Consider the following 25,191-nt stretch of genomic DNA (forward strand, 5'->3'; position numbering starts at 1 on the left):
TCTAGTTTGATAAAGTTAGATCATCAAAATGTCATTGATTCTGCCCTGTTTATTGATCATTTTACTTTTATTTATTGTATCATTCTGGAAAATAATGAAAAATATTTTAAAGTATCGAAAATACGATGATTTGGTGAGTTTTTTGGGGTTCTCAAAAAGAAACATTTGTAATAATTTGCCGTTTTTGGAATATTATCTAAAAATTCAATATTGCACAAGAATTATATATTTTTCACTAAATTAATTTTATTTTTTATTTTTTTTTGTAAAAAAACTTTTATCGAACATTAATTTCCGATTTTTAAACAAAGAATTATTTTGGGGGTTTCTTCTAATCTAACTATTTGAGAATTAGTTATATTGATGTTTTAAAAAGCTTATCTGAAAAAAATTGGAGCTTTGCTCAAAGTTCAATTATATACATCTTTTTAGAAAAATCAATAATAGGCTCCACCTTTATTTTTTCTAATTTGTGGAAAATTTCCATAATTCCCACATATATATTCTAGTTAAAACATAGTTATATAAAATCCAACAAGAACATTAATTTGAGCTCTAAATTGTGAAACTTTTCAGCTCCCCGGTCCACCTGCTCATCCGATTTTTGGAAATACTAAAACATTCTCGAATAAAACCACAGAAGGTTAATTAATTGTTGTGACAATATACCTAGTTGCAGCAAACAAAATTAATAAAATTTCAGAAATATTCCAAGCTCTGCGTGATCTTTTCAGTGAAGCGGTAGAGAAAGGTCAGAGCCTTATAAGGCATAGAATCCTTGGAACATTCTATGTTTGGCCATTGGATGGGAAAACTGTTTCGGTGCGTTCACTATTTTTAGAGATTAGGGTACTACGGTGGTTTTTTTTAAGTCTCTAGAATTTTCCAAAAGATTCCAGTGTCTTACAGATTTTTTCAGTTTTCCAGAAGTTGTAGTTTTCTGGGAGCTTGCAGTATTAAGTATTACATTTTTGCGTTGTGGGTTCCTTCAAAAACCGATAATTATTGATTTTTTAATTTTTTGTAGTCTCAACCGCTATTATAATAATTCAGATGACTTTTTTAAAGTTTTTTTTTTTCAGAAAATTCTGGAATCCACAACTGAGCTAGACAAAGGTGGACCCTATGAGTTTTTCAACGATTGGCTGGGTGGTGGAACCTTATTGGAAGGATACGGGGAACGATGGAGGTCTCATAGAAAAATGTTAACTCCAACTTTTCATTTTGCTAAATTGGAAGGTTACTTTGAAGTTTTCAATACCGAATCCAGGGTGAGTTTGAATTGTTTTTTTTCATAAGAAGTCTTTAAGCTTTTGTAGAAATCCAAAAAAAATTCAGGTTGTGGTAGACTGCCTGGACAAATTTGCAAAATCCGGAGAAACTGTGGATTTGTTCCCATTTTTCAAAAGATGCACATTGGATACTATTTGCAAAACAGCAATGGGTGCAAAAGTTGATGCACAACTTCAAAATAGCCATCCGTACATTACTGCCATAGAACAAGCACTACAATTGGGTGTAAGTTTCACTTTTGGTTATTTTTAAGGTTGTGTTCCGCCCGTGGGTAGCAGAAAATGGCTTGTAATGAGCGAATATAACAGTGAGAAAATTTGTTTATTTGTATGCAATTTTCAATTAGTCTCCAGAAGTTTCCAGACCCTGTCAAAGATTTTGGAAACTTCCCATAACATTAAAAAAAATATTTTCCAAGAGTTTTCTAAAGTGGAAAACTAAAACTAGGTTTCTCAAGGCTTCTTTCTTGGCTTCTTTCTCTCTCTCTTCGTAGAATTTTTTCCAAAGATGTTTCTCATAAAATTTGAATTCCCGTAAACTTGAATTGATATCATTTCAAAAAATTTTGCGAAGGGCGCCAAATTTCACAACGAAACTTCTTGAAAACTTCTCAAAAAAAGTTATGGCGGCTCAAAAAATGGTCTAAACTTAGTTAAAATTCGACATTTGTCGGACTTAATAAATAAATTTTTACTAAATCTGGTTCAGTTTCCAGCCACTGTGACATTGATAAGTCGGTTAAGTTTTAGATTTAAATTATATTTAGGACATTTTATGTCATTTGAGCCGCCATAACTTTTTTGTGATGTTTTAAAGAAGTTGCATTATGAAATTCGGTGTTTTCAGGCAATTTCGGGTATAATTAAGCAATACAAGAAATTCGACTACGCCACCTTTAAAAAACTGTTCATCCTTTTTTATGTTTTTATATTCAGGTGCTATACGCGATGAACCCACACCATCAAATTCCGGCAATTTACTGGGCTCTTGGCCACCAGAAGAAAAAAGACGAGTACTTTAATATTATGAAAACATTCACCCGCAATGTGATTGCTGAACGAAGAACTGCACGTGAATCCGGAGAAGTTGAAAAAGAGACTTCCAAACGGAACATGAACTTTTTGGATATTCTACTGAGTAATGAGGAGTCAAGTGTACTGTCACCTGAAGACCTCCGCCAAGAAGTTGATACATTTATGTTTGCTGGACATGATACAACAACTACATCTGTGTCCTGGGTTTGTTGGAATCTTGCACATCATCCAGATATTCAGCAGAACGTTTATGAAGAGATTGTCAGTGTTTTCGGAGAAGATCCAAATGAAGATGTCACTACGGAGGGAATCAAGAAATTGGAATATACTGAAAGAATGCTCAAAGAGTCGAAAAGAATTTGCCCAACTGTTCCCGCGGTTCTTCGGCAATTGATTAGTGATATGGAAATTGGTGAGTGGCTTCAGGAAAACAGCGAAATTTTTTATAACATTTTCAAGTTCAATCAAAAGTTTTAGCATTCAACTAACAAGAAAAGTATTTCAGCTTACTTTTAGACCTCAAAGAGAAGCCGATACCATTTGATAAAGGACCTTTAAAATAGGTCCCTAAAAATATGTAGCGGCGAACGAGCACTTTGAACTAGAAAAAAGTCGATCAGAAACTGCTATCAGTGCATCTTTTCACAACTTTAGAGCAGTGGTGGGAGGCAAACAATTTTTCCGGCAAATCGGCAATTTGGCGGATTTCCAGAATAACGGCACTTGCCGAAAAATTTCGGCAAATCGCGGTTTTGCACATTTTTTTTGGAAAATTCAGAATTTCAATTTCATGCGGCATTATTACATGCATCCTATAAATGTTCCTACATCTATTTGGAAAAGTAAAAACTCTATGAAAATATCTTTTAAAAAACGGGAAACAATTTCAAAAAGGCACACTTTCAAGTGTATTCGATTTATAAAAATCCCTCTAAAAACTTCCGTCAAATTGATATCCAGCAAACGGTAAATTGACAATTTGCCGAAAATAAAAATTTCCGAGAAATCGGCAAACGGCGATTTTCCGATTTGCCGAACGGCAATGGCCGCCACAACCTAGAGGTCTGTTAAATTAATCCAAAATTAATCAAATGTTTTTAATTTCAAAATATCCTAAAAATCATTTAAAAAATTCAAAACATATCATTTGGAGCAATTTTATGGTGGTGAAAAAATGCACTGTAAGCAATTTCAGATCGACTTGTTCAAAGTGCTCGTTCACCGCTAATTTTTTGGTACTCTTCAATTTGAACATTAAAGAATTACATTTTTATGAAAAATATCATTTTCGACTATTTTTAAAAAATATTGTGATTACGTTTTAATTATTTGTATTTGTTTTAACTTTGAAATTTTAAAAATTTACCATTGAAGAAAAAATGCTGAAAGACTGATTTCGTTGGCGATGTAAATATAAATAAACAGTGATATGAGTTTTTTAAAAATCAATTCCAAAACTCATTAAAAAAATTTTCAGGTGGTGTGCTCATCCCAGCTGGTGCAAACGTTGCGATAGCTCCAATGGCAATTCACAAAAACGCGAATATATATCAAAATCCAGACATATTTGATCCAGATCGTTTCCTACCTGAAGAAACTGCAAAACGACATGCCTATGACTTTATTCCCTTTTCTGCAGGGCTTCGGAACTGTATCGGGCAGAAGTTCGCCCAGCTAAACGAGAAAGTTATGGTTATACATCTTCTGAAAAACTTCAAAATTGAGCCAATGGGTGGATATTATTCAACGAAACAAGTTTTCGAGGTATTTTAATCTTGAAATTTTTGAATCTATGAATTATTTATTTGCAGCCTGTCGGAAAGCCGTCTAATGGGATTCCAGTGAGATTGGTCAGACGTTTATAGTGAATAACGTGTCGAGTAATTTGCCAATTTTTTCCATAGTATGTTATTGCGGAAAAATATTCGAATAAATTGTGTTATCAACATTTATTTTTTAAATACTCTATAGCGTTTTGAGCTTCTGCAATTGACTTACCCCGCTAGCTACGTCACTTTAAAATTTACTACATTAAAATATTCAGAAATACAAATTCTATTTAATTTTTTAAAAAGTTAGATTTTTAGATTTCGCAGCTGTAAATAACAGGTGAGCGTATTTCAGAAGTAACACATATTTATTTATTCTCAAAATCTGTTTCTAGAAAGTATTCAAAATCGCAAAAATTGCCAGAAATCCGGAGATCTTCAGAGAATATTTCGGGAGATCATCTGAAATACTTTAGTTATTCTTTTAAAAAAATTATTCAAGACAAACGGCATTGTTTTCCATCAAAAAACGGAGATTGGGAAGCAGTTAGGTTGAGTGTATTCTGAAGTTTATCGCAATAATGTGAATCTGCTGATAGAGCTTGACTGTTGTTCATGAATATAATTGCACGAAGAGCGATCGATTGGGCAAACTAAAAACTTTACAAAAATGAACTTAAAACGAGGGCTGCAGGCGGCAAAACGCCTGCCGCGCCCGCCTGCCTCGCACCGCGGGCCACGCCTGCGGCGCGGAACCCGAAAATTGTCGGCCGCGGCAAAAGAACCACCATTCGCACTATGTGGAGTAAACACCAAGCCTTTGACTTCTCGCCAAACTGCAGAAATGATGCGAGAGGCCGGCGTGAGGCGGGAAGGTTGGAGGCAGGCATCAGGGTCTGAAATCGTGCCTGCCTTCCAAGGAAGTCCTAGTTAGAACTATTTTTTTTTTGAGTAAACGTACCTTTAAACTTGGAAAGTTGATGTCCAACAACCCTGGGTTGTTTTCGACGGTTATTGCTGGTATGGTCACTTTGTACTTTTCAAATTTTTCTTTTAAATAATTTCTCAGAAAATTTGATATTCCCCCCCCCAAATGTTTTTCTCAAAAAATTTTAATTTCCTTTCCCGATGATGTCACTCTAACCGTGATTTTTCAATCTGAAAGTCATTTTTTCTGAAATTTAAACCAGATTAAAAAAAACTTCAAATTCATTTATCACAGTTACATATATACAAAAAAAATTTAATTATATTTCTCGAAACATCATACATCGATATAGAATATGTCATAATTTAAAGGGGGACTACACCCTGTGGGGAAATTGCTTTAAAACATGCCTATGGGGTCACAATGACCGAATATCATGATAAAAAAATTGAAAAAAATTTCCCTGATTTTATATGATTTTTTGAAAATTGAAAAAATCTCAGTTTTCCCCTAATTCCTATTTGAATTTCCGCCAATTGAACTCGTTCGTTGGAGCGCGCTTGCATTATTTTTGTTAATTATTTTTATTTATTTTCATTATTTCACCGATTTTCTTCATTTTTTGGAGGTTTTTAATCAGAAAATGAAAGAAATAAACAAGAAAAATGCAAAATGTTTATTAAAAAGAACTGAAAATGCCTAAAACTCTGAATAATACTAATTTCAGGCTCGTCGTCGTTGGATCGCATAATTTCTGAGTTTTACGCGTTTCCAGTTACTTTTTAATAAACATTTTGCAGTTTTCTTGTTTATTTCTTTCATTTTCTGATTAAAACCTCCAAAAAATGAAGAAAATGGGTGAAATAATGGAAATAAATAAAAATAATTAACAAAAATAATGCAAGCGCGCTCCAACGAACGAGTTCAATTGGCGGAAATTCAAATAGGAATTAGGGGAAAACTGAGATTTTTTCAATTTTCAAAAAATCATATAAAATCAGGGAAATTTTTCTAAATTTTTTTATCATGATATTCGGTCATTATGACCCCATAGGCATGTTTTAAAGCAATTTCCCCACAGGGTGTAGTCCACCTTTAACCAGATATGGGCAAAAGAGTGGGACGATAGTGGGGTACAGGAGCAATGATTACAAAGAACAAACACATACAAATACTATTTCAGAATTATCGATTTTTTGTGTCGAAATGCATAGAGATCGGCAAGGAGCTAGGGAAACAATTGACGGGATTTGAGGGTTGATGGAAAAGCTTTCAGGGCAACGGGATAGAATTTTGGGGTGTACTGGAACGGAGCAGTTTTCAAAATATTACAGATATAAATCATGGTTTGACGGTTTTTTTCGGCCGGAATGAGGTTCTTAGTCGGGAGAGCTCTTCTTTGAAGATATCACCGGATTGGAGAGCACTTATCAGTTGCTCGAAATCTCGTTCTTTGTGGTTTTCCTTACGGCGTGTTGTGGCTGAAGATTTTATTATTTTTTTAAATTCAAATGTTTTCCCTCGTTTTGCCTAGACGCCTGCCTATCTCATTACTAAATGCCTACGTGCCTACGTGCCTACCTCCCTCATGTCTACAAGCATAAGCGCCTTCTCTTTTATGCCTCCGTGCCTGCCTATATCATGCCTACAAGCCTAAGCGCCTTCTCTTTTTATGCCTACTTGTCCGCCTACCTCATACATACACCCCTAGACGCCTGCCTATCTCATTGTTACATACCTATGTACCTACCCACCTTTTGCCTACACCCATAGACGCCTTCCTTTCTCATGCCTACATGTCTACCCACCTCATACCTACACGCCTAAGTTCCTGCCTACCGCTTCAAAAATAAGCCCACATCAAAAAACGCCTAGAAACTTACATTTCTTGGCCAAAAACGACCTGGCAATTGTCTGCCGCTTAATTTTCTCCTCTTCCTCAACTTCAGCCCACAACTGCTGATGATACTCGTTGAAAGTGTTCAAGAATTTGTTGATAACCGAGAAAAATTCTTCCGGTACTGGGACACCTCCGGACGGGGAATAGCAAAAGTATTTGGCGCAATCGGAGAACTGAAATATGATTTTGTATCAATTAACGGGATATTTGCACCATTTTTTTTTGATGCAGTATAATTTTTTGATGCATCATGTTTTAAGCTTACATAATTCAAACTAAACACACTCCTACCTTATTCTTCATCTCCCTGAACATTTTATCCAAGTTGTGATACTCTGCAGTAGCCTTCTCGATGAAAGCTTTCGCCACCAGCGCGAATCGATCGTTCTCCGGCGGAATGTGCTCGGGGAGCTCAACTTTTGTGGTGGACTCTAACAGGTTCAGCTCTTTCCTCACAATGAGCAGCGCCTCTTCAAGATTCCGAATTTCAGCTGCAGTTTCAGACTGGCTAAACCGGGCGGCCTCTGTTACGGTGGCGAAGTCCTTCTTGAATTTTGTGAGGTCTGGGTACTTCTTTTCAATGAAATTCACCAAAAAGTGAAGGAGATTTCTATCATTTCGCAGTGCATTTTTGACATCTGCCAGTTTATTTATCGACGCCATCTCAAATCCATAAGCATTTCCATTTCGTTTTCCGAAATTCAAATAATTTCCGATAGCCAAGATGATCGTCAATATCTGGCGGAATCTCTTGTTCTGCTGACATGACGACGTGGCTTTCAGCACGACTTGAATAAACGGAACAAGTGCTTCAACTCTGTCATGGAAACTTCTGATGATGTTCAGACATCGGAGACGTTGCTCGAATCTTGGAATACTCGAGATCTCGTACATATACCTGTCGGCAAGTGCAAGTACTGTAGGGCTTCCGTGTTTCTGAACGCTTTCGTTGATCTGGGTAAGCTCTTCTTTGGTTGGCATAAACTTGAGCATTTGCTCTATCATATCCTTGGGTAATTTGCATTTCTCATCCATTGACATCATCGCTTGCTTGATTTCTTTGTGCGAGAGCTTCAGCTTGGAGAGCATTATTGTGCAGTTTTGATAGCGTCTCGGGTCAATTACGGTGATCTGGAAATGAAAGTTGTATACAAAAAAATTTACACTGTAAGATGTTGGCTGCTTGAGAAAGTCTTATTTTTTGAAAAGAAACCTTGAAAATGTCGGCTGCACATTATTTTAGGCATTTTTTTGAATAAAGCACACAACAATGCTTCTACTTTTTAAAAAATTAGCGGCGAAATGAAATTTTCTGAGGACAAAATTTTGGGTAGGAAATTCAAATTTTTCGAAAAAATAATTTAGCGGGAGTTCAAATTTTCTGAGAAAAACATTATGGCGGAAAATTCTAATTTTCCAAGGATAAAATTTTGGCGCGAATCTAAAATTTTCAAAAAATTTGTTCCCAGATTTGGTAAACTAAAAGAAAAAGATCGACCCGAGGCGGTCAAGACAAATTTCCACAGGTACACGTGGTGTCAGGATGTCCCATTACAGTTTGATCTACAAAAAATGCGGGAAGTTTTTGCTCAAAAAAAGTGTGACGTCAGCACGTTCTTAACCATTTAAAGTCAGTTGAGAACTCTGCGTCTTTTCTCCCGCATTTTTTGTAGATCATTGTAGATCAATCCAAAATGAGAGACTCTGACACTACGTGCAGGTAAGAGGCATTTTGTTAGAAAAAGAAGATCAAAATTGGCAGTTTTACTAAAATGCATGGCCCGACATCTCCCGGTTTTTTTGCAAATTTCGATTTAAAAATTTTTGATTTTAACTGACATTTGCCTGTTGTGGTCTTCTATTTATCGTCCCATACAGCGTATCCGTGTCCTCATCCTTATGCGAAGAGCTCGCCGCAAAGCATCCAGATAACTCTGTCAAATCCAATTGCTTATAGATCTTCTCATCATCAATTCCATCCCAAACAGTTCCCCTCGTTTTATCCAGCGTCAATCTCTGCCAATTTAGAGTTTTCATGTTTCCAGGCGGTTCGGGCACATTTTTCAGGGCGTCTTTCGGCGGGGAAGTTAGTCCTCCGATTGGTGGAGGAGGTGGTGGTGGGGCTGGAGGACAGACAGGTGGCAGGAGTGGAGGAGAGGGGCATGGGTCTGATGGGCTGGATGAGGCGGAAGTGGAGGCTAGACTGATTCGACTTCCAGCCCTGCCATCGCTGAAATCAGCCAGACGATTTTCCAGTTCCATGATCCGTGTTCTCTCCAGATCCATGTCCTCCTTGGCTTTCTCCAGCTCTTTTGCAATCCGCTCATAGTCGCAATGATTCTGAAGACGTGCCAATATTTCCGACATATCCACATGATTCTGCAATGGGGAATTGACATCCGTCATCCCATTCACAGTAGTTTGCAATGTAAGATGTTGAAGGATCAGGTCAAATAACCTCCATAATGGTACATGCTGATCGTCTGATGGTACCATGAAGAGGTGTTGAAGTAGAGAATGGAAGTGGGGAAGCGCTTGGCTGTGGTTCAACTTTATGTGAAGAGCCTCCGCCATTCCTACGACTGACTCAAAATCAATGGGGGAAGATGTCTCGGAAGACATTGAAATATCACTGCTTGTGCAACTTCCAGCCAATGAGATTTCATCTTCTTTTCGCATCATCTCGAATAGATCGATGTGATCCTCGAGGCGTTGAGAGGCTCCCTCACGGCATTGCTCCAAGGTGGTGGACATTCCGAGCATTAGGAGCTCTGAGCGCAGGTGTTGGCGGTAGATGGCACAGTTCTGTAAATGGTAGAGGTTATCGGGTTGTTGGGGAAATTTTTTGAATTGCTTTTTTTTGGAGAATTGAAGCAAATGTCCAGGGGTGGGCGGCAAAGGATTTTTTCGGTAAATCAGCAAATCGGCAAATTGCCGAAATTTAAAAAATTCCGGTGAACCAGCAAACCGGCAAATAGGCGATGTTCCGAAATTGCCGGAAAAACGGCAATTTTCGAAAATTTTCTGCAAATTGTGGTTTGCACATATTTTTTTTGGAAATTTCAGAATTTCTTTTGTTTTAATCGGCAAAATTGTACGCATCCTATAAATGTTCCTACACCTATTTTGAAAAATAAGCAAATTCTATGAGAATATCTAAAGAAAACGGGACAAAAATTTAAAAAGGCACAGTTTTAAGTGTTTCCGTCTTATAAAAAATCCCTCTAAAAACTTCCGGCAAACTGATGTTCGGCAAACCGGCAAAAAATTGAAAATAGTTTTAATTGAAAATTTTGAGAAATTACTTAAAAGCTTTCGATCGGTAAATTGGTATTTGAGTCAGTTTTTGAGCATTTTTCAAAACTGAGATAAAATTGAGAATATTATTCGAAATATCAAATATTTCTCTATATTTCAGTTTAAATTTAGAAAAAACTTTGGCACAACGATGAGAAAAAAATTGTTTTATAAATTTTTCCACTGTGCCGAAAAATGAAAATTTAATGAATTTTTTAATGCTTTGAAGCTTGCTAACTTCATAAATTTTTGTGCAAAGATTGTTTTTTTTTGAGCTCGAAAATTCTCTAACTAGATTTTTTATACAAAAAATCGCAGGAAAAAATATGATTAAATCAAAAATTTTCCTAATTCCAGAAAACAATACTCAAAAAGAAAACTTGTTACACAATTACAACAGTACGGAAAAAGGAAGTATGCGTAGGTGGCGAAAGTGAACATCTTCTATCCTATCTCCACACCAAAGGCCTACTTATCCGTGAAATCTATTACAACTCACTTCAGCTGCGCCAGTTCTTAGCAATGCATTGATCAGTCCGAAGATGGCTGTTCTGACACGATCCGTGTCGCGATCTGTGGAGTATGTTCTGTGTAAATCTGACACCAACGTCTGGAATCGAGTTCGTTCGCCGAGCAATGTGCTCACCTGGAAATGGGGATAATTTGAGAGTTTATTATGAAAAAACAATTTGCAAAAAAAATTTTTAGGTGCAGTTAAATTTAAAAAGCTAAAAAGTGGCTTCAAAATTCAGCGATAATTTTGGAAGTTGGCCAAAAAACTGTTTTTTAATTCAAGCATTGTTGGTATCCAGAACCTATAAATTGGAAAATTTGGCAATTTACCAAAAAAGCTTTGACTAAACATTTTTAAAAACCTTTCAAATTTTTGAGTATTGTAATGCTATTTCACAAATTTAAACTACATCCCCACTGACTCTAAGCTATGCAAACTTCAAAAAATTTACAGAAAAAGGATATCTTACAGCAAAAAACTACTACTAAAACCAGTTGGTGGATACGAACTATCAATTGATAAGAGAACATAGATATTCACACATTTGTCTTCTCATTCTTTGCATACCAAGTGATAAAGATAAACAATGCTATTTTTGGATAAAAAGTTTTTTTTTGGAAAATTTCTCACTAGATTTTTTATTCACAAGTTAAAATTGTTTCAAAAAAATATTTTTTTTCAAAAATACTTGACACAATGGGAATTTAAGTTTTCAAAAATAGAAAGAAAAAATCAGGAAAACTTTTTTCCAAGGGGGAAATTTAAATTTCAGTATATTCAGTTAAATGCAATCCTTTCGAAAAGGCGAAAAACTTACTTCTGTGATTGCTCTCAGCACTTGTATGTGTCCTTCGTCTGGAATAAAGCACAATCCGGATAGGATTTCGATCGCGACTATCTGAAAGTTTTTGGTTTTTTTTTGTTAGAAAAAAATCAAAATTTTTTTATAGTCAACCCTATAACTACAGTAATCCGTACCGTAACCAATAATCCAAAATATGAATTTTCCCAAAGTACGGTATGCACTAGACATGTCCCAATAACTAGAAATATCATGAAGTATAGCCTCATTGCGAGCAAAACTAAAACAGTTGGAGGAAGTGAACGAACACAGAAGGAGGGGTGCGGTATCTAGTACAAATAGAAACAAATGGTCAGTTCACGGGGTGTCGGAAATAGTGTATTAATTAGAGAGAGTGCAGAGAGTAAAGGGCGCAACTTGGAGGAACAGGAGAGCCAAGCGGAAAGGGGGTTATGTAAGGGATGGTATATATGATTGATATATATATGTATGGAAAGTTTCGAGAGATGTATACTGGATATGATAAGTGTATGTGTAGGTCTCATACTTATGATGCCGGTATTCTTAATATTGGGGAAAATCGAAAAAAACCGAAAAATCGAAAAAAAAAGTTTCGGTTTTTTGGAAAACTTTTTTTTTTGATTCACTTTTATTTTCGAAATTGTTTTATTTGTTTTTTAGAAATTTTTAATTTTAAATTTTTCCAATTTTTTTTGATTTTCAGGAAAAATAGGTTTTCTGATTTAAAAAAAATTAATTTAAATCTTTCGATTTTCTTCCAATGTTATTTTTATTTATTTTTCTCAAAAAAAAGTTTTTATTTGTAATTTTTTTTCCATTCCATTCAAACTCAAATAATTTGCAGGGTTGCAGGGTTGCCCGTTTTTTTTTAAAGTGACACACACGTGGCAAAAAATGTCCCAAAAAATTTAATGTTACTTTGAGAGTTTAAAGCTCAGCTGGGAGTGGTCCAAAAATTTTGATTTTTGGTTCTCTCCCTTTCAAAAATCTGTATGTAAAAATAGTTTACAACTTGATTTTTTAAAAATATTTTTGAAATTTTGTTGCTTTCTAATATTGTATTCTAAACAAAGAAAAATCCAAAAAATTTTGTGACTACTGTCAAATGAAATATCATGGTTGATAACATTAATTCCCAGAGTTTCATAAAAATTGATACACAGCAAGCAAAGTTATGATTTTTGACCCGGAACTTATTTGGAGACCTAATATTTTAACGGAATTTTTTTTAATTTCATATTTTCTTACTATTAGTTTTTTCAAACATTTCTGAAAATATGATTACCTATTTTTAGGATTTTCCCAAATTTCATTTTTTGTTGAATTTTTTTAAAAATGCTCGTTGTTTGGAAAAATTAATTTGGAAAAATTGAATGTAAGACACGATTTTTGGAACAGGCGTAGCAGCCGACATTTTGCGGGTTTCCTGAAAGCCAGTAAGATGTCGGATGTTTTCTAAAATTTCAATTTTCTTCAAAATTTATTAAAGTTTCACGAAAAGAATGTTAGAAAATCTAGAAAAAAATTGCTAAAAAAAAAGTTTGCCATACAAAACCAAAAATGAGAAAATTAGCATAAACCCTATTCAGTCAGAATCATCACTTTTTATCAAAACTTTGTTCAAAAGGTGTGATAGTGAATTGAATACATATCTGAACATGTCAAGAATCACCTTCAGTTTTTACGATTTCCCTCCCACCTCTCCACGAAAAGAGAGAAAGAAATTTCCGAAAAAGGAACAGCACCGCAGAAATTCAGAAATAGTAATCGGATATTTCTTTGGAAATAGTTTGGGAAATGAAGAGACGCAGAGACAAATTTAGAATTTCCGTGGTGGGGGTATCATCAAGGACAGGGATGGTGGATTTCGGGAATTAACTGTGATTTCGGAAATTTTTTGATTTTTTTTTGAAATTTGTAGAAATTTGTAAGAAAAAAAATGAAATCTGTAGAAATAGAAAGTTTGAAAATAGATTTTTTTTAATTCTGAAAATTCTGAAAAGCTCAAAAAAAATTTTTTTTTCAAAAATAAATTTGGGTTTTGATTTTGGAGCCTAAATTTGCGAAAACTTTGAATCTTAAATTTTATAATTATTCTTTAAATTGTCTGAATTTTGCGCTAAGTATTCAGAAAATTAATTTACAGCCTAATTCATTAAAACTACCTAAAAATGTGATTTTCTTGACAAAATTTTTCAAAAAAATTAATTTTTGAATTTTGTGCTGAATTTCTAAAAAAAGTTCTGAATTTTGGCAAAAAGTTCTAGAAAATTAAATTTTTTAAATTTGAATTTATACATTAAATCTTGAATTTTGTGCCGAACTTGTGTTTTTTAATCTATTTCAAACTTAGTTTAAAAGTCAAGCATTCTGGAAAAATACTTGAAAAATTTGTAGTAATAAAAATTAGCAAAAAAAATTTGGATTAAAATTCTGAAAACTAAAGTGAGGAAAGGGTCTCTTTTGGAAAAAAACATTTATTTTTAGTTTCTAAATTTTTAAATTTTGTTTTTTAATTTTCTGAAATTTTTTTATTTTTCGTTGGTTTTCGAAAACAATTTTTTTATTTTTGCGAATTTTTAAACATTGAAAAAAAATCTGACTATAAGCCGACACTTAGCGGGTTTTATTGCAAACCAGTGAAATGTCGGCTGCTTTCTGGAATTTGTATTGTTTTTTTTAATCGATTTTGAAGAAAAAAGGATTGAATATTTCTTAAACACTAGCAAAAAGCAATAAGTGCAAAATTTCCAAAATTCCTCAATTTACTGTCTACCCTTCATGGCGCCTCATAATGAGTTATGAAATACCTCGCCAAAACTTGTCTAAAAAATGCATGAATTATTTCGAAATCCATCAAAAAGTGAACGTAAAATTGCGTTATTCACCCGAAACAAGCTGAACATGGAAACAAAGATAAATTGCAAATTGTTCCGGTTTTCGAGTATAGCTGTGTTTGGATTTATATACTCACGGAGGTAGAGGCAGGTCAATTAAATGAATCATCTGGCGCGAAGTTTGGGTAGCAAATATTTTTTTGGTTAGAGACTCTTAACTTAGAGCAAAAAATCTGTTTTGAAAAAATTAATTTGGCTGAATATTCGGAATTTTTCAATATAGCCAAAATTTCTTCAAATTTTTTTAAAATTTCAATTAGCCAAAATTGAAAAAAAAAACCAGAACAAAACTTTAAAAAGTTAAATTTCATATTACATTAAAATTACAACCCAAAGGCTTAGGTTTTTTTTGCTCTAGAGATAAAAAAATTCCAATTTTTTGTTTTGCAAAAATTCAGAAAACTTAATTAATAATCATTAATTTTAATAAAAACATATTTCAAAAGTGTTATTTTTCTCTTAAAATATCAAATAATTTAAGCGCACATATAGGATCTTCTCTGAAATTTCCGAAATGAAAAGTTCAGAAATTGGTTTTTTTTCTTTAACATTTTTTTCAGCTGGTTACTGTATTTTTAACCCCGGCCAAAACACCATATCTTAAATAAAATTTAAAAAATTGGAAAGCTAAATGCCAAAATTGTCAACAAAAAGTGGCCACTGATTAAAAATTTATGAAAAAATCGTATTTTCGGGTTGGGACTTCTGTTTGTGTTCGTGTTTTCTTTGCAAGTTTGGTGGGGAAATTTGCTCGAAAAACTTTTCGAAATTGGGGAAAAAAGCCTACTGCCTGCCTGTCTTCAAGGCAGCCAACCTACTTTGTGCCTAGTGGTCGGCAACAGACAGTTGCCGAACTCGGTGAACGCTAGATTAGAACAAATAAAAATCTACACTGTGCAAACTCAAAACCCTAACACTAAAAAACGTATGTGCAGAAAATTTACGGTAAGCAGGTTTATGGGTAGGCAGGAAGGCACGTAGGCAGGCAGGCATGTAGGCAGGCCTCCTAAACTGTATACATCCTAAAACTGTTCCCAAATAACACCTAAAATGTCGAAAAGTGTCCGTTGATTCGATTACACCGGGAAGAAGTGGCATGGGAGAAATAAGGTGAAAAAGTGCAAACAATGGGAAGAATTATATGGATTATAAATGAACGGATGCAAAGAGGAAATTCAATTGAATGCGGTAATCGAAGTGAGGATTACGGTAGAGGATAGGGGGAAGAGGATCATAATAAACATTTGACCTATATTACCTCGGAAAAGGTGGGCAAATATAGGGTGGCAAACGATTTTTTCCGGCAAAATGGCAGATCAGCAAATCGCCGGAATTGAGAAATTTCCGTCAAATCGGCAAACCGACAATTTGCCGATTTGCCGAATTTGCCGGAAAAACGATCATTGCTAAAAATTTTTGGGCAAATTGTGGTTTTGCACATTTTTTTTTGGAAATTTCAGAATTTCTATTTTAATCGGCACAATTAAACGTATCCTATAAATGTTCCTACAACTATTTTGAAAAGTAACCAAATTCTATGAAAATATCTAAAGAAAACGGGGAAAATTTTCAAAGAGGTACAGTTTTAAGTGTTTCTGTCTTATTGAAAAAAAAAATCCCTCCAAAAACTTCCGGCAAATTGATATCCGGCAACCGAAAAATTGGCATATTGCCGGAATTGAAAATTTCCGGTAAATCGGCAAACCGGCAATTAGCCGAATTTGCCGGCCAAAATTTCCTTAAAGTTGTAGTTTTTAAAGGTTGTTTTCAGTGGTAAAATTTTAAAAAACCGCATTTCTCAAAATAATTTTGAAATTTTTTGCCCAAAAGTGCTGAAAACATTTTAAATTATCATAATTTTGAAAGTCGACTTCAAAAAATTATTTTTTTTAATTTAAAATATTTAAATTATTTAAAAATATTAAAAATTTTTAAAAAAAAATTTTTATTTTTATTTGTATGTTCTAATTATTTATATTCAGACATTCTAGGGCTCAAAAAATTTCAAAATTGTGGAATTAAAAAATTATCGACCAGCATTTTTGTTAAAAATCTGACAGTTTATCAGATAAAAAATTTAGAAAAATTGGAAATCTGAAACGTTTAACTTATTGTTAGTAAGTACGTGTAAATATACGTCAATTAATCTAAAAAATGCCAAATATAATAATAAAACTTTTCAAAAGTTTTCAGATTTTCAAAATAGGTATTCAGTAAAAATGTTATGGTAATTTTCCAAATTTTCAAAAAAAAATTTCAAGTTTTTTGAAAAAAGTTACTAAATATGGTATTTGCTCATCCACATTTATATTTAAAAAAAATGTTTAGACCTCACTAAATTTTTTGAAAACTCACATTTAACAGTAAATAGTAGAAAGTAGGAAAAGAGAACAAATGACAATTCCCAATGTTATGACAACTTTTATATATGCTCAATTTTTAGGAACTGCCCATTGTTGTCTTTGCAATGATACCACGAGGGGTTATTAGTGCTTATCATGCTTATCACTGATAGACTTGTATTATTATTACAGAGTTTTCGTACAAAAAACACGGAAAAACAATAATGATTTCTTGGTTTCCGGTTTGGAAATGGTTTTTGGAAATATCGAAATAGGTGGAATTTCATAATGTTTTGACATTTACCAAAATTTTGACTGGAAATTTTCCAAAATATTTTTTGAAAAATTGGAGTGTTTTATTGGAACATTCAATTAATTTAGACTATTTTCATAGTTTTTTTTTAAAACAAAACACTGGTTGTAGGTAAAATATTTATTTAAAAAAATGTTCTATAAAAATTTCAGTTTTTCTCAAAAGTGCGCGTAAAGTTTGTGGTTTGAAAGTATTTTAAAAAATTGATTCAAGATTGTTGTGAAAAACAAATTTAAATTCAGTGTTTAAATTTCAGAAAAAAATCTTCACAATTTTTAAAAATCCTATCAATTAAAAAAGTTAAGTATGGAAATAAAAATTAATTATGTTGTTTCCCTATTAGACTTGCGCATCAGGGTAAATCGGTAAACTGCCGGTTTTCCGATTTGCCGGAAATTTTAAATTCTGGCAATTTGCATATTTTCCAAAAACGAAAACACTCAAAACTGTTTCTTTTTGAAGTTTTCTTCCCGTCTTTAGATGCTTTCATAGAATTTGCTTGCTCAAAATAGATGCTGGAACATTCATAGGATGCGTACAACTTTGCCGATTAAAATTAAAACTCTAAAATTTCCAGAAAAAATGTTCAAAACCACAATTTTTTGGCAGTTGCTGTTTTAGGAAAATTGGGATTTTTTGGTAAAACTATATAAAACAGAGATATAGACCGTCAAAGTAGAGCAATGAAGGTTCCATTTTAATAGAGGGTTTGCCATTTCAAAAAAAAAACTAACAAAATCAATTATTTTCAACATTAAAAGTTCGAAATTAGTCAGAAAATTATGGAGGCTCAAAAAATTTAGAACAGGTAGAGTTTGGAACATACATATACATAAATTCAACTTTGATTCCCCCAGTCATGTCTCTCCACTTGAACTGTCTAAGTGTTCCCAGCAGTTCTTTTTTTCGCTACGAATGAATACAAAAAAGGACTGGTTATTACAAATACGCCGTACCCCCGACTTACCTTGCACTTGAAATCTCGAAAATCGACGGCTCTCGCGATGCTCACCAGAACGTGCTGCTCATCGTTTAGTACTGCCACTCGGCCGTTCTGAAATTATGAAATCTTTAGGCTAAGAATTTTTTTTTGACGGGGTTCATGCTAAAAACAAAGGCCTACGCCTAAGACCAAGCCTACGCCTAAACCTAAAGTAAGCCTAATAGTAAGACTAAACCTAAGCGAAACGACTTTACTGCAGAAAAATCGGGATATGGGTCAGTCTAAAGCTTAAATATAACTCCTAGATCAGAGCCTAGACATCCCACTCAAAATGTATTAATTTACATTCTGTAACGTATTTGGCTGGAGGGGATCGGAATTTTTGATGTACTCTTACAAGTGTCCACCTTCTTCTACTCATTTCCTGCCGGCCAGAAAAAGCTAAAAAGAGCAAGAGAGCAAGAGAGCAAGAGAGAAATCTGGACACCCTATGGTATTAGGTTTCTCAGTCTTTCCAAGACCTGTGCGCACATGTGTTCCTTCTTCCGGAGCGCCGACGCTCCCGAGATGGAAGGGATTATGCTTTTGGCGGGAGGTGGGGGGGGGGCTCGCGGAGCTACGTCATTTGTGTTCCAAGGGAGGTTTTTTTGGGTGCGGCAATTTCTGGCAGAGAGATTCTTTAGACGGCTTTTTAATCAGATTAAGAAATTGACAATTTTTTTTAGAAAAAAAAATTTTAACGACAACCCTCATTTTTCTCGAAATTCAAAGTTTGTACATGGTGCATCGAGTACTAAAATCAATTTTTTAACATGGCAACGTGACACGTGGCAGGTTGGGTTTTGCTACGTGACCTAGAAAAAAACCCATCCACCTATTTTTTCGGGTGGCCGAGTTTTCTTTTTTTTTTTGGCAGCCACGTAGCAAATACCGGGTTCATTCAGTACAAAGAAATTTTAACGAAATGGAAGATAAAATGTTATATTTTTCTCGGTTGCCTGAAAATTGTTTAGCGTAGCCTAGAAAAAAACTCGGCCACCAATTCGATTTTTTTTGAAATTAACAAAAATGATATTGCAGGAAGTTTGATCGAGTTTTACGCTCAACAATAAGGGCGGACTAGTTTTTTTTCGTGGCCGAACTATGACTTAAAAGGCAAAATCTCAAAAAACGAATATTAAAAAGCAGAATCGTGGTGCATCAACGTGTCTGAACATTACAAACTCCAATATTTTTCAGCCCGTAAAATCTGGATAATGTGTTAGTAATAAACCTTATAACCCCGCCGAATATGTATAAACATAATTGGTAACAGGATATTTTTGGTTGCAGCTCCAAAAAAGCAACAACAAAACAAAAATATATCAATGAAACAAAAGAAAAAGAAATTCCGCTTTTCATGATAAGCCTATAAAATTCCACCTTTACGGGCACAGTGGGAGCCTAAATAAACTTAAACCATTCCGCACGCCTAATCTTTCGGGAGGTGTGCAAACTGTTTCCTTTGTTCTAAATTCTGCTAATTTTTGCAAAAAAAAGGCAAAAAATAGAGCAGCCACTGTTGGATATAGAGTTAGTTGTGAACAGCCGACACTTCATGGTGTTTCTTAAGAACTGCAGCTGACAATTAACGGGTTTTAGAGAAGTGACCGACAAATCACGGGCTCCGGCGGATGAATTGCAACTGACTTTCAGCGGTTTCTGACAAAAATGAGCGACCGACAGTTAACTGGTTTCCTCGACAATCAGCGGGTTATTATTCAGAATTTTTGCTCGTTTTTAAGGTTGAATTAATTACAAATCTTATACTGGAATTTGTGCTGAGCAGCCGACATTTCACAAGTTTCCCTTAGACTCTACAGCCGATACTGTACAGTTTCGCTGATAAGTGAGTTGCAGCGGACATTTCACAGGGTTTCCTAGTTTTTTTTTTGAGAAATGGGTGGCCGAAAGTTTTTGGGTTTCTCTATGCAAGTTCACATTTTTATTAAATCTTTGCGGCCGACAATTATCAGTTTGTTTTTCAAATGTTCACCCAATTTTACAAATCCGCATCAAAAATAAAATTGTTTAACTTACCGGTGAATTTAATAAAGCACGAAGGGCGTAGAGGAAGAACAGTGCTGGCTGCTCCAAAGTATACTGCTGGTGGCACTGATTTAGAAGCTCCGTGAGCAATTTGAGCCCGGAGGAGGAGATGAAACTCTCGAGGTAGCTGGAAAATTTTTTTAATGGGATCAAAAATTGGAAATTTTTTGTTCTGAATGTTCTATAAGTAGTGTGTTGCGTGACAATAATTTTCGAGTAAATGTTATGAGAATTTGAAGTTTTTTGCTACCACGGGCAATAAAATGTAACTGATGTTTTCAAGGATGCCTACGCCTACCTATAACGGTCAATTTTCGGCGGTAGGCAGGCAGGTAGGCAGGCACGTTGGCAGAGCCTGCCTAACGTGAAAACATTTTTTTTTAATTCCAAAATGTCAAAATTGGGAATTATAAGTAAAACTGAAAATAGAAAAAAAAAGAAAAAATATATTTTTTTGAAAATAAAAATTGTATTACGTAAATTTGGAACAAATGCATGCTCTTCTAATAGAGAATTTTCTGATGGCTCTTTCTGCAAAAAAAATTCAGTAGGCATGTAGGCAGCCAGGCAGGCATTCCTGTGCCTTCAGCCTATTCAAATTCAAAATTCATTATCACAATGGTCCAGGCCTCCCAAAATGTGTCCCCAAAATCCCGAAGGAACCCTAAAGCAATATTCAATTGTGTATCTAGTGTCAATTCAATGAATTAATTTTCCGCCTCGTTTTGAAATTTGTCGTTTAGGGGTGATAAATTTTAGATGAAAGTGTAAAAGAGGGGAAAATGAAGGGAACACTGCTTTTTGGCCGTCAGCTGGCACTTCTCTTCTCATTCCAAATTTACATATGTCCTTACAAGAAGAATTGGTTCATCAATACTGATGGGAAATTGACGGGGAAAAAGTTGGATTTTATAGGTTTTACTGGAAAAAATATTTGCCTGCCTACTGCCTACACATTTTTGTAATTTTTTGTACAATTTTTCGATAAAAAAATTCAAAACAAAAAATTTTTTGACCGAGCTGTGAATATCTTATTTTCAATTCCTATATGAAATGTTAGAAAATAATTTGAAATTATAAAAAAAAAACTGTGCATCGCCCAGGTACGTTTCTTTTCAAGTGGTTAAGAAAAGTAGGCAGGCAGGCATTTTTGGGCCTACCTAGAAGGCTCACCTTCAACATCGTAAGTGGGGACGTACTATAGATCTTTTTTATAATAAATCAAAATGATCGAATGTCTAAATGAATTGCTTTAAACAATTTCAGATTTTTCAAAATTTTTAGGCCTAGTTTTGGTAAATTGTCAAATTTCTGAAATACGATGACTTTTTGAGATATTCAGTGCATTGCTTGACGTTTGAACCCCTACAATGTTAAAATACAAACAATAATGGTCTAATTAAATTATAAAATCGTAGAAAAAAACTTTTTTTTTTGGTCGACTTCCAAAATTATGACTGAATTTTTACTAGCTTTTTGACTAAAAATTTCATTAAATTTTTTAAATAAAAAAAAATTTCTTTGATAAATAGGTGTTTTAGTGACATATATGTAGGTGGTTTAAATTAATATCCCATATCAAAAAAAAAAGTTGTTTGGAAAAACAATTTTTGGTCGACTTCCAAAATTATGATCCAATTTTTCACTGTAAAAAAAAATTTCACAACATTTTTGAAATTTTTTCTGTGATATATGATATGACATTTAGCCATTTTAACACTATAAAAGCGGTTTAAGCAGTTTGAAAAATTAAAAAAAAAACGTTAATACCTATAATTCTGTGTCCTCAGCGAAATCACCAGTTCCTGAAGTTGTCTGATGGTGTTCGAGTCGATCACGAATGATTGTTGCAAATTTTTGAGGAACCCAATGAAGTGTGACGCGTCTTCTGTTTGAAGACACTGTAAAAATATGGTTAATGTAGGCACAGGAAAAGCATGCCTGCCTGCCCGCACCAACAAAAAAATAGGCGGTAGGCACGCACGCAGGCAGGTAGACATTAAAAATTGTAAAATCCACATTCTAGAAAATTTTTATATTACTTGAGAAGTTTGATATCTAAATTTGAACTTAAAGTTGGTTTTTCTCAAAATCAAAACTTAAAAAGTTTAAACTGACATAACTTTTTTGCCAAAACTGCTATTTAAAAACTCCAAATACAGAAATGTTCAAAATCATCTCTTAATTATTTTTCTGTTGACAAATTTTCTATATTTCCTACGGGAACAAAGTTACTTGCAATAAAAGACCGATAAACCTCAGCCTTTTTGATACGAGAACAATGATGATTGGCAAAGGGGTGCTTCAAAGTCAATATGAAAACAAAAAGCATAATGGGAGGTCGTGGAGGGGGAACGGCGAGAATTTCGATAATATACGGGATAGTTCATTTGATACTGTCTGCGTCTCGCAGGTTCTTGTGTTATTTTGTGGGTTTTGAGTTTGCCCTCATTGAGGTGTTGGGAGGTGAAAAATTATAAATAAACAGATGATTTATGGAGAGTTTGATTAAATAAATAAATGAATGAATAATTCAACTATTTCAATAAAAATTCATGAAATTTGATCAAAAACTAAGAATTTTCAATGTCAATTTTTTGAATTCTTTAAAATTTAGGTGTACAATTTCGGTGTACTTGATTTAATCAGAATTTAAAAAACGGAAAAATCCATAAAATTTATTTGTAACAATAGTTTGGATCATCCATTTTTTAATTAATTTTTCCAAATTTATTTAATTAAGAAAAGTTTTAAACATTCATTTGTTCCTATCATTTAGAACAATTTCAAAATGCAGGCGGAAATAGGTAGATATTGAAAACGCCTGAAAACGCGCCTACAATAAATTGAAGCAAAAATTTGCCATTCGTAATATTAAATTTATTTTATAGTCTGCTTATTTTTAAGCTATTTCTAAACTGCTAAAATTTTAATTGAGAAAGCAAAAACAAACAATTATCTAATTTTTACTTTAAAAAATGTGGTCGGTCTCTACCTTCGGTTCATAACCTCTCGTTTTACAATGTAGTTAAATTGGCACACTCCTCACACCCCAATAGTTGTCTAAGGGAAGGTCTACATGTTCCTTTAAATTGACCTAATTTCTGTTCAGTCATGCTTTTTATGATGAGAAGCACTTAAAAAAACATTTTTACAAACTAGCGGAATGAATTTTAGAAATAGAGTTTTTTTTTAATTAAAAAATTTTTCAAGTAGGGGAGCAGAGGTATAACTGGAAATGTTTGGGTCTGAAAATTTTCTATCAAAATTAACGTCTGGAATTTTTATTTACCGTATTTTCTCTATTAGTATTGCAGCCTCTAATAGTATTGCATGCAAGACTAATAGAGGAAATACGGTAATAGTCTTGCGCCTCTATTCTTGCCAGACCAGCAGTATTTTGTCAAAACTTCAAAAATTTGCCATTTTTTAGCTAAATTAAATTTTAAAGTGTTCAAATAATTGATAAAACAATAGAAAAGAATGTATTTTGCACGGTTTAGACAGTTTCAAGCCAAATTTTTGACGATAAATTATCAATTTTACAAAGCTATTGGATCTTCGAAAATTAGTCTTGCAGCCTCTAATAGTCTTGCAGTCTCTATTAGTCTTGCACCCCTACGGGTCAATCGAAAATTAGTCTTGCATGCAAGACTAATAGAGGAAATACGGTAATTGATATTTTTCCTAAATTTTTGGTAAAAAAATATTGGAAACTTTTTAAATTTGAAGAAAAAATAGGTAACGTCCAAAAACGAAAAAAAATCTGAATATTGAAAAAAAATTCTGAAATTTTTTTAAATTAAATGTAATTAATGGTTAAATTAAAGATTTTTGAATTTTTTGAATAACAATATTTTTTTAATCTTACATGTTGTGAAACCAGTAGTGACATTTTCTTTTCCATCGAGTAATTGTGCATTTCTTGCTGCTTTTCCTCGTTCAAACCGAGCTCTTTCTGAAAATTAAAGTTTTTCTATTAATTTAAAACTGTTTTTAAGATAATTAAATTATCGAAAAAAAAAACTTACAACAAGGCACTCAAAATCTTTATCAATTTTTGCAGGATCCAATGGGGCTGGAGCAAAAATGACGTCATCATGCACATGCTGCTTTCCGGGATCGTCTTTGTCACTGGAATAAGGATAAATTATGATAATATTAATTTCTGAAAATTGAAAAAAATTGGCGCAATATTTAAACATTTTAATTTAGAACATTTGTCCCGAAGTCCAAAAAAATTTTCAAAAAAAATTAAAGCAAAATTCAAAATCAATTTTTTTGTCAAAAATTTCGGCGCGAAATTCAAAATTTATTATATGTTTTTTTACCTACCGATCTCTGTAAAAGCAGGACATTGCTCTGTCGACCCAGTCTTCAATGTAGTCCATTTTCTAACAGTTTTCTGTGTTTTTTCTTTGCAGTTGGGAATTGTGTGGATATTTCTGCAAAATGAAGGAAATTTGTAACTGAACAAAAAATACGGAATTGAGAAAGGAAATGTGAACGGAAAGAGAGAGAGAGAGAAAAGGGAAATTGAAGTATATGTAGTAGTTGTACTGTATAGATTTTCTTGAAAAATTCGAGAAATGTATACTGATAGGAAACAAAAGATAAACTTGAAATTGAACTTTAAAAAATTTCAAAAAGACAGGAGTTCAAAAATAGGCAGGCATGAGGTAGGTAGGTATGATGTGTGGTGTTTTCCAGCAAGAAAAATTTCTAAAATTGCGTTTTTAAATTTGAAAAAAATTCAAAAATTAACATTTTCTTATTCGATGTAAAGTTTAAAAGGTTAGAAATTATTCAAAAATTATTGAAAAAAAATTATTAGCATGGTAAAACGCCATATTGTCTGCCGCCAAACCATTTTTTTTCGGTAATTTTAAACCACTTAAAATGCAAGAATAAAAAGATCAGATTTCCAAGGAATCGCATTAAAATTAGCATTGAAAACTGCGGGGATTATCACAGCAGGAGAGCTACTTTTTGACAATTTGCCACGTTATTTCCATTTTCCATTTTCCGGCCAATCCAAAAAAAAATAGCA

At 33.7% G+C, this 25,191-nt stretch overlaps 3 protein-coding genes across 5 annotated transcripts; 1 reads left to right on the forward strand and 2 right to left on the reverse strand.

Annotated features, from left to right (window-relative positions):
* On the forward strand, nt 1-4,395 carry cyp-29A3 (Cytochrome P450). Its single transcript, NM_070729.7, has 8 exons — nt 1-133; nt 577-643; nt 704-822; nt 1,083-1,271; nt 1,339-1,518; nt 2,229-2,739; nt 3,805-4,091; nt 4,139-4,395. The coding sequence occupies exons 1-8, from the start codon at nt 29-31 to the stop codon at nt 4,190-4,192; spliced, it is 1,512 nt and encodes a 503-aa protein (NP_503130.2). The 5' UTR covers nt 1-28; the 3' UTR covers nt 4,193-4,395.
* Nucleotides 4,396-4,487: 92 nt separating this feature from the next.
* Y38C9B.3 (uncharacterized protein) lies at nt 4,488-4,713 on the reverse strand (the record flags this gene model as incomplete). Its single annotated transcript, NM_070730.2, has 2 exons — nt 4,488-4,558; nt 4,605-4,713. The coding sequence occupies 2 exons, from the start codon at nt 4,711-4,713 to the stop codon at nt 4,488-4,490; spliced, it is 180 nt and encodes a 59-aa protein (NP_503131.2).
* A 578-nt stretch (nt 4,714-5,291) lies between these two features.
* Nucleotides 5,292-24,594, reverse strand: daam-1 (FH2 domain-containing protein; the record flags this gene model as incomplete). 3 transcript variants are annotated; one of them, NM_070731.6, is made up of 12 exons in its annotated part: nt 5,292-6,505; nt 6,908-7,097; nt 7,216-8,055; nt 8,764-9,729; nt 10,721-10,867; nt 11,553-11,633; nt 18,078-18,164; nt 20,133-20,268; nt 21,912-22,042; nt 24,013-24,099; nt 24,173-24,275; nt 24,477-24,594. In NM_070731.6, 12 exons carry the CDS (start codon nt 24,530-24,532, stop codon nt 6,366-6,368), a joined length of 2,964 nt encoding a protein of 987 aa, NP_503132.3. The 3 variants fall into 3 exon arrangements, with proteins under 3 accessions (NP_503132.3, NP_001300119.1, NP_001300120.1); NM_001313190.3 differs by lacking the exons at nt 18,078-18,164; nt 20,133-20,268; nt 21,912-22,042; ... (1 more) ...; nt 24,173-24,275; nt 24,477-24,594 and adding an exon at nt 11,714-11,806 and having other exon boundaries at nt 6,366-6,505; NM_001313191.3 differs by lacking the exons at nt 8,764-9,729; nt 10,721-10,867; nt 11,553-11,633; ... (4 more) ...; nt 24,173-24,275; nt 24,477-24,594 and having other exon boundaries at nt 6,366-6,505; nt 7,216-8,013.
* Nucleotides 24,595-25,191: the final 597 nt, after the last annotated feature.

The sequence above is a fragment of the Caenorhabditis elegans genome, chromosome V, assembly GCF_000002985.6.
Source record: "Caenorhabditis elegans chromosome V".
Taxonomy (NCBI): domain Eukaryota; kingdom Metazoa; phylum Nematoda; class Chromadorea; order Rhabditida; family Rhabditidae; genus Caenorhabditis; species Caenorhabditis elegans.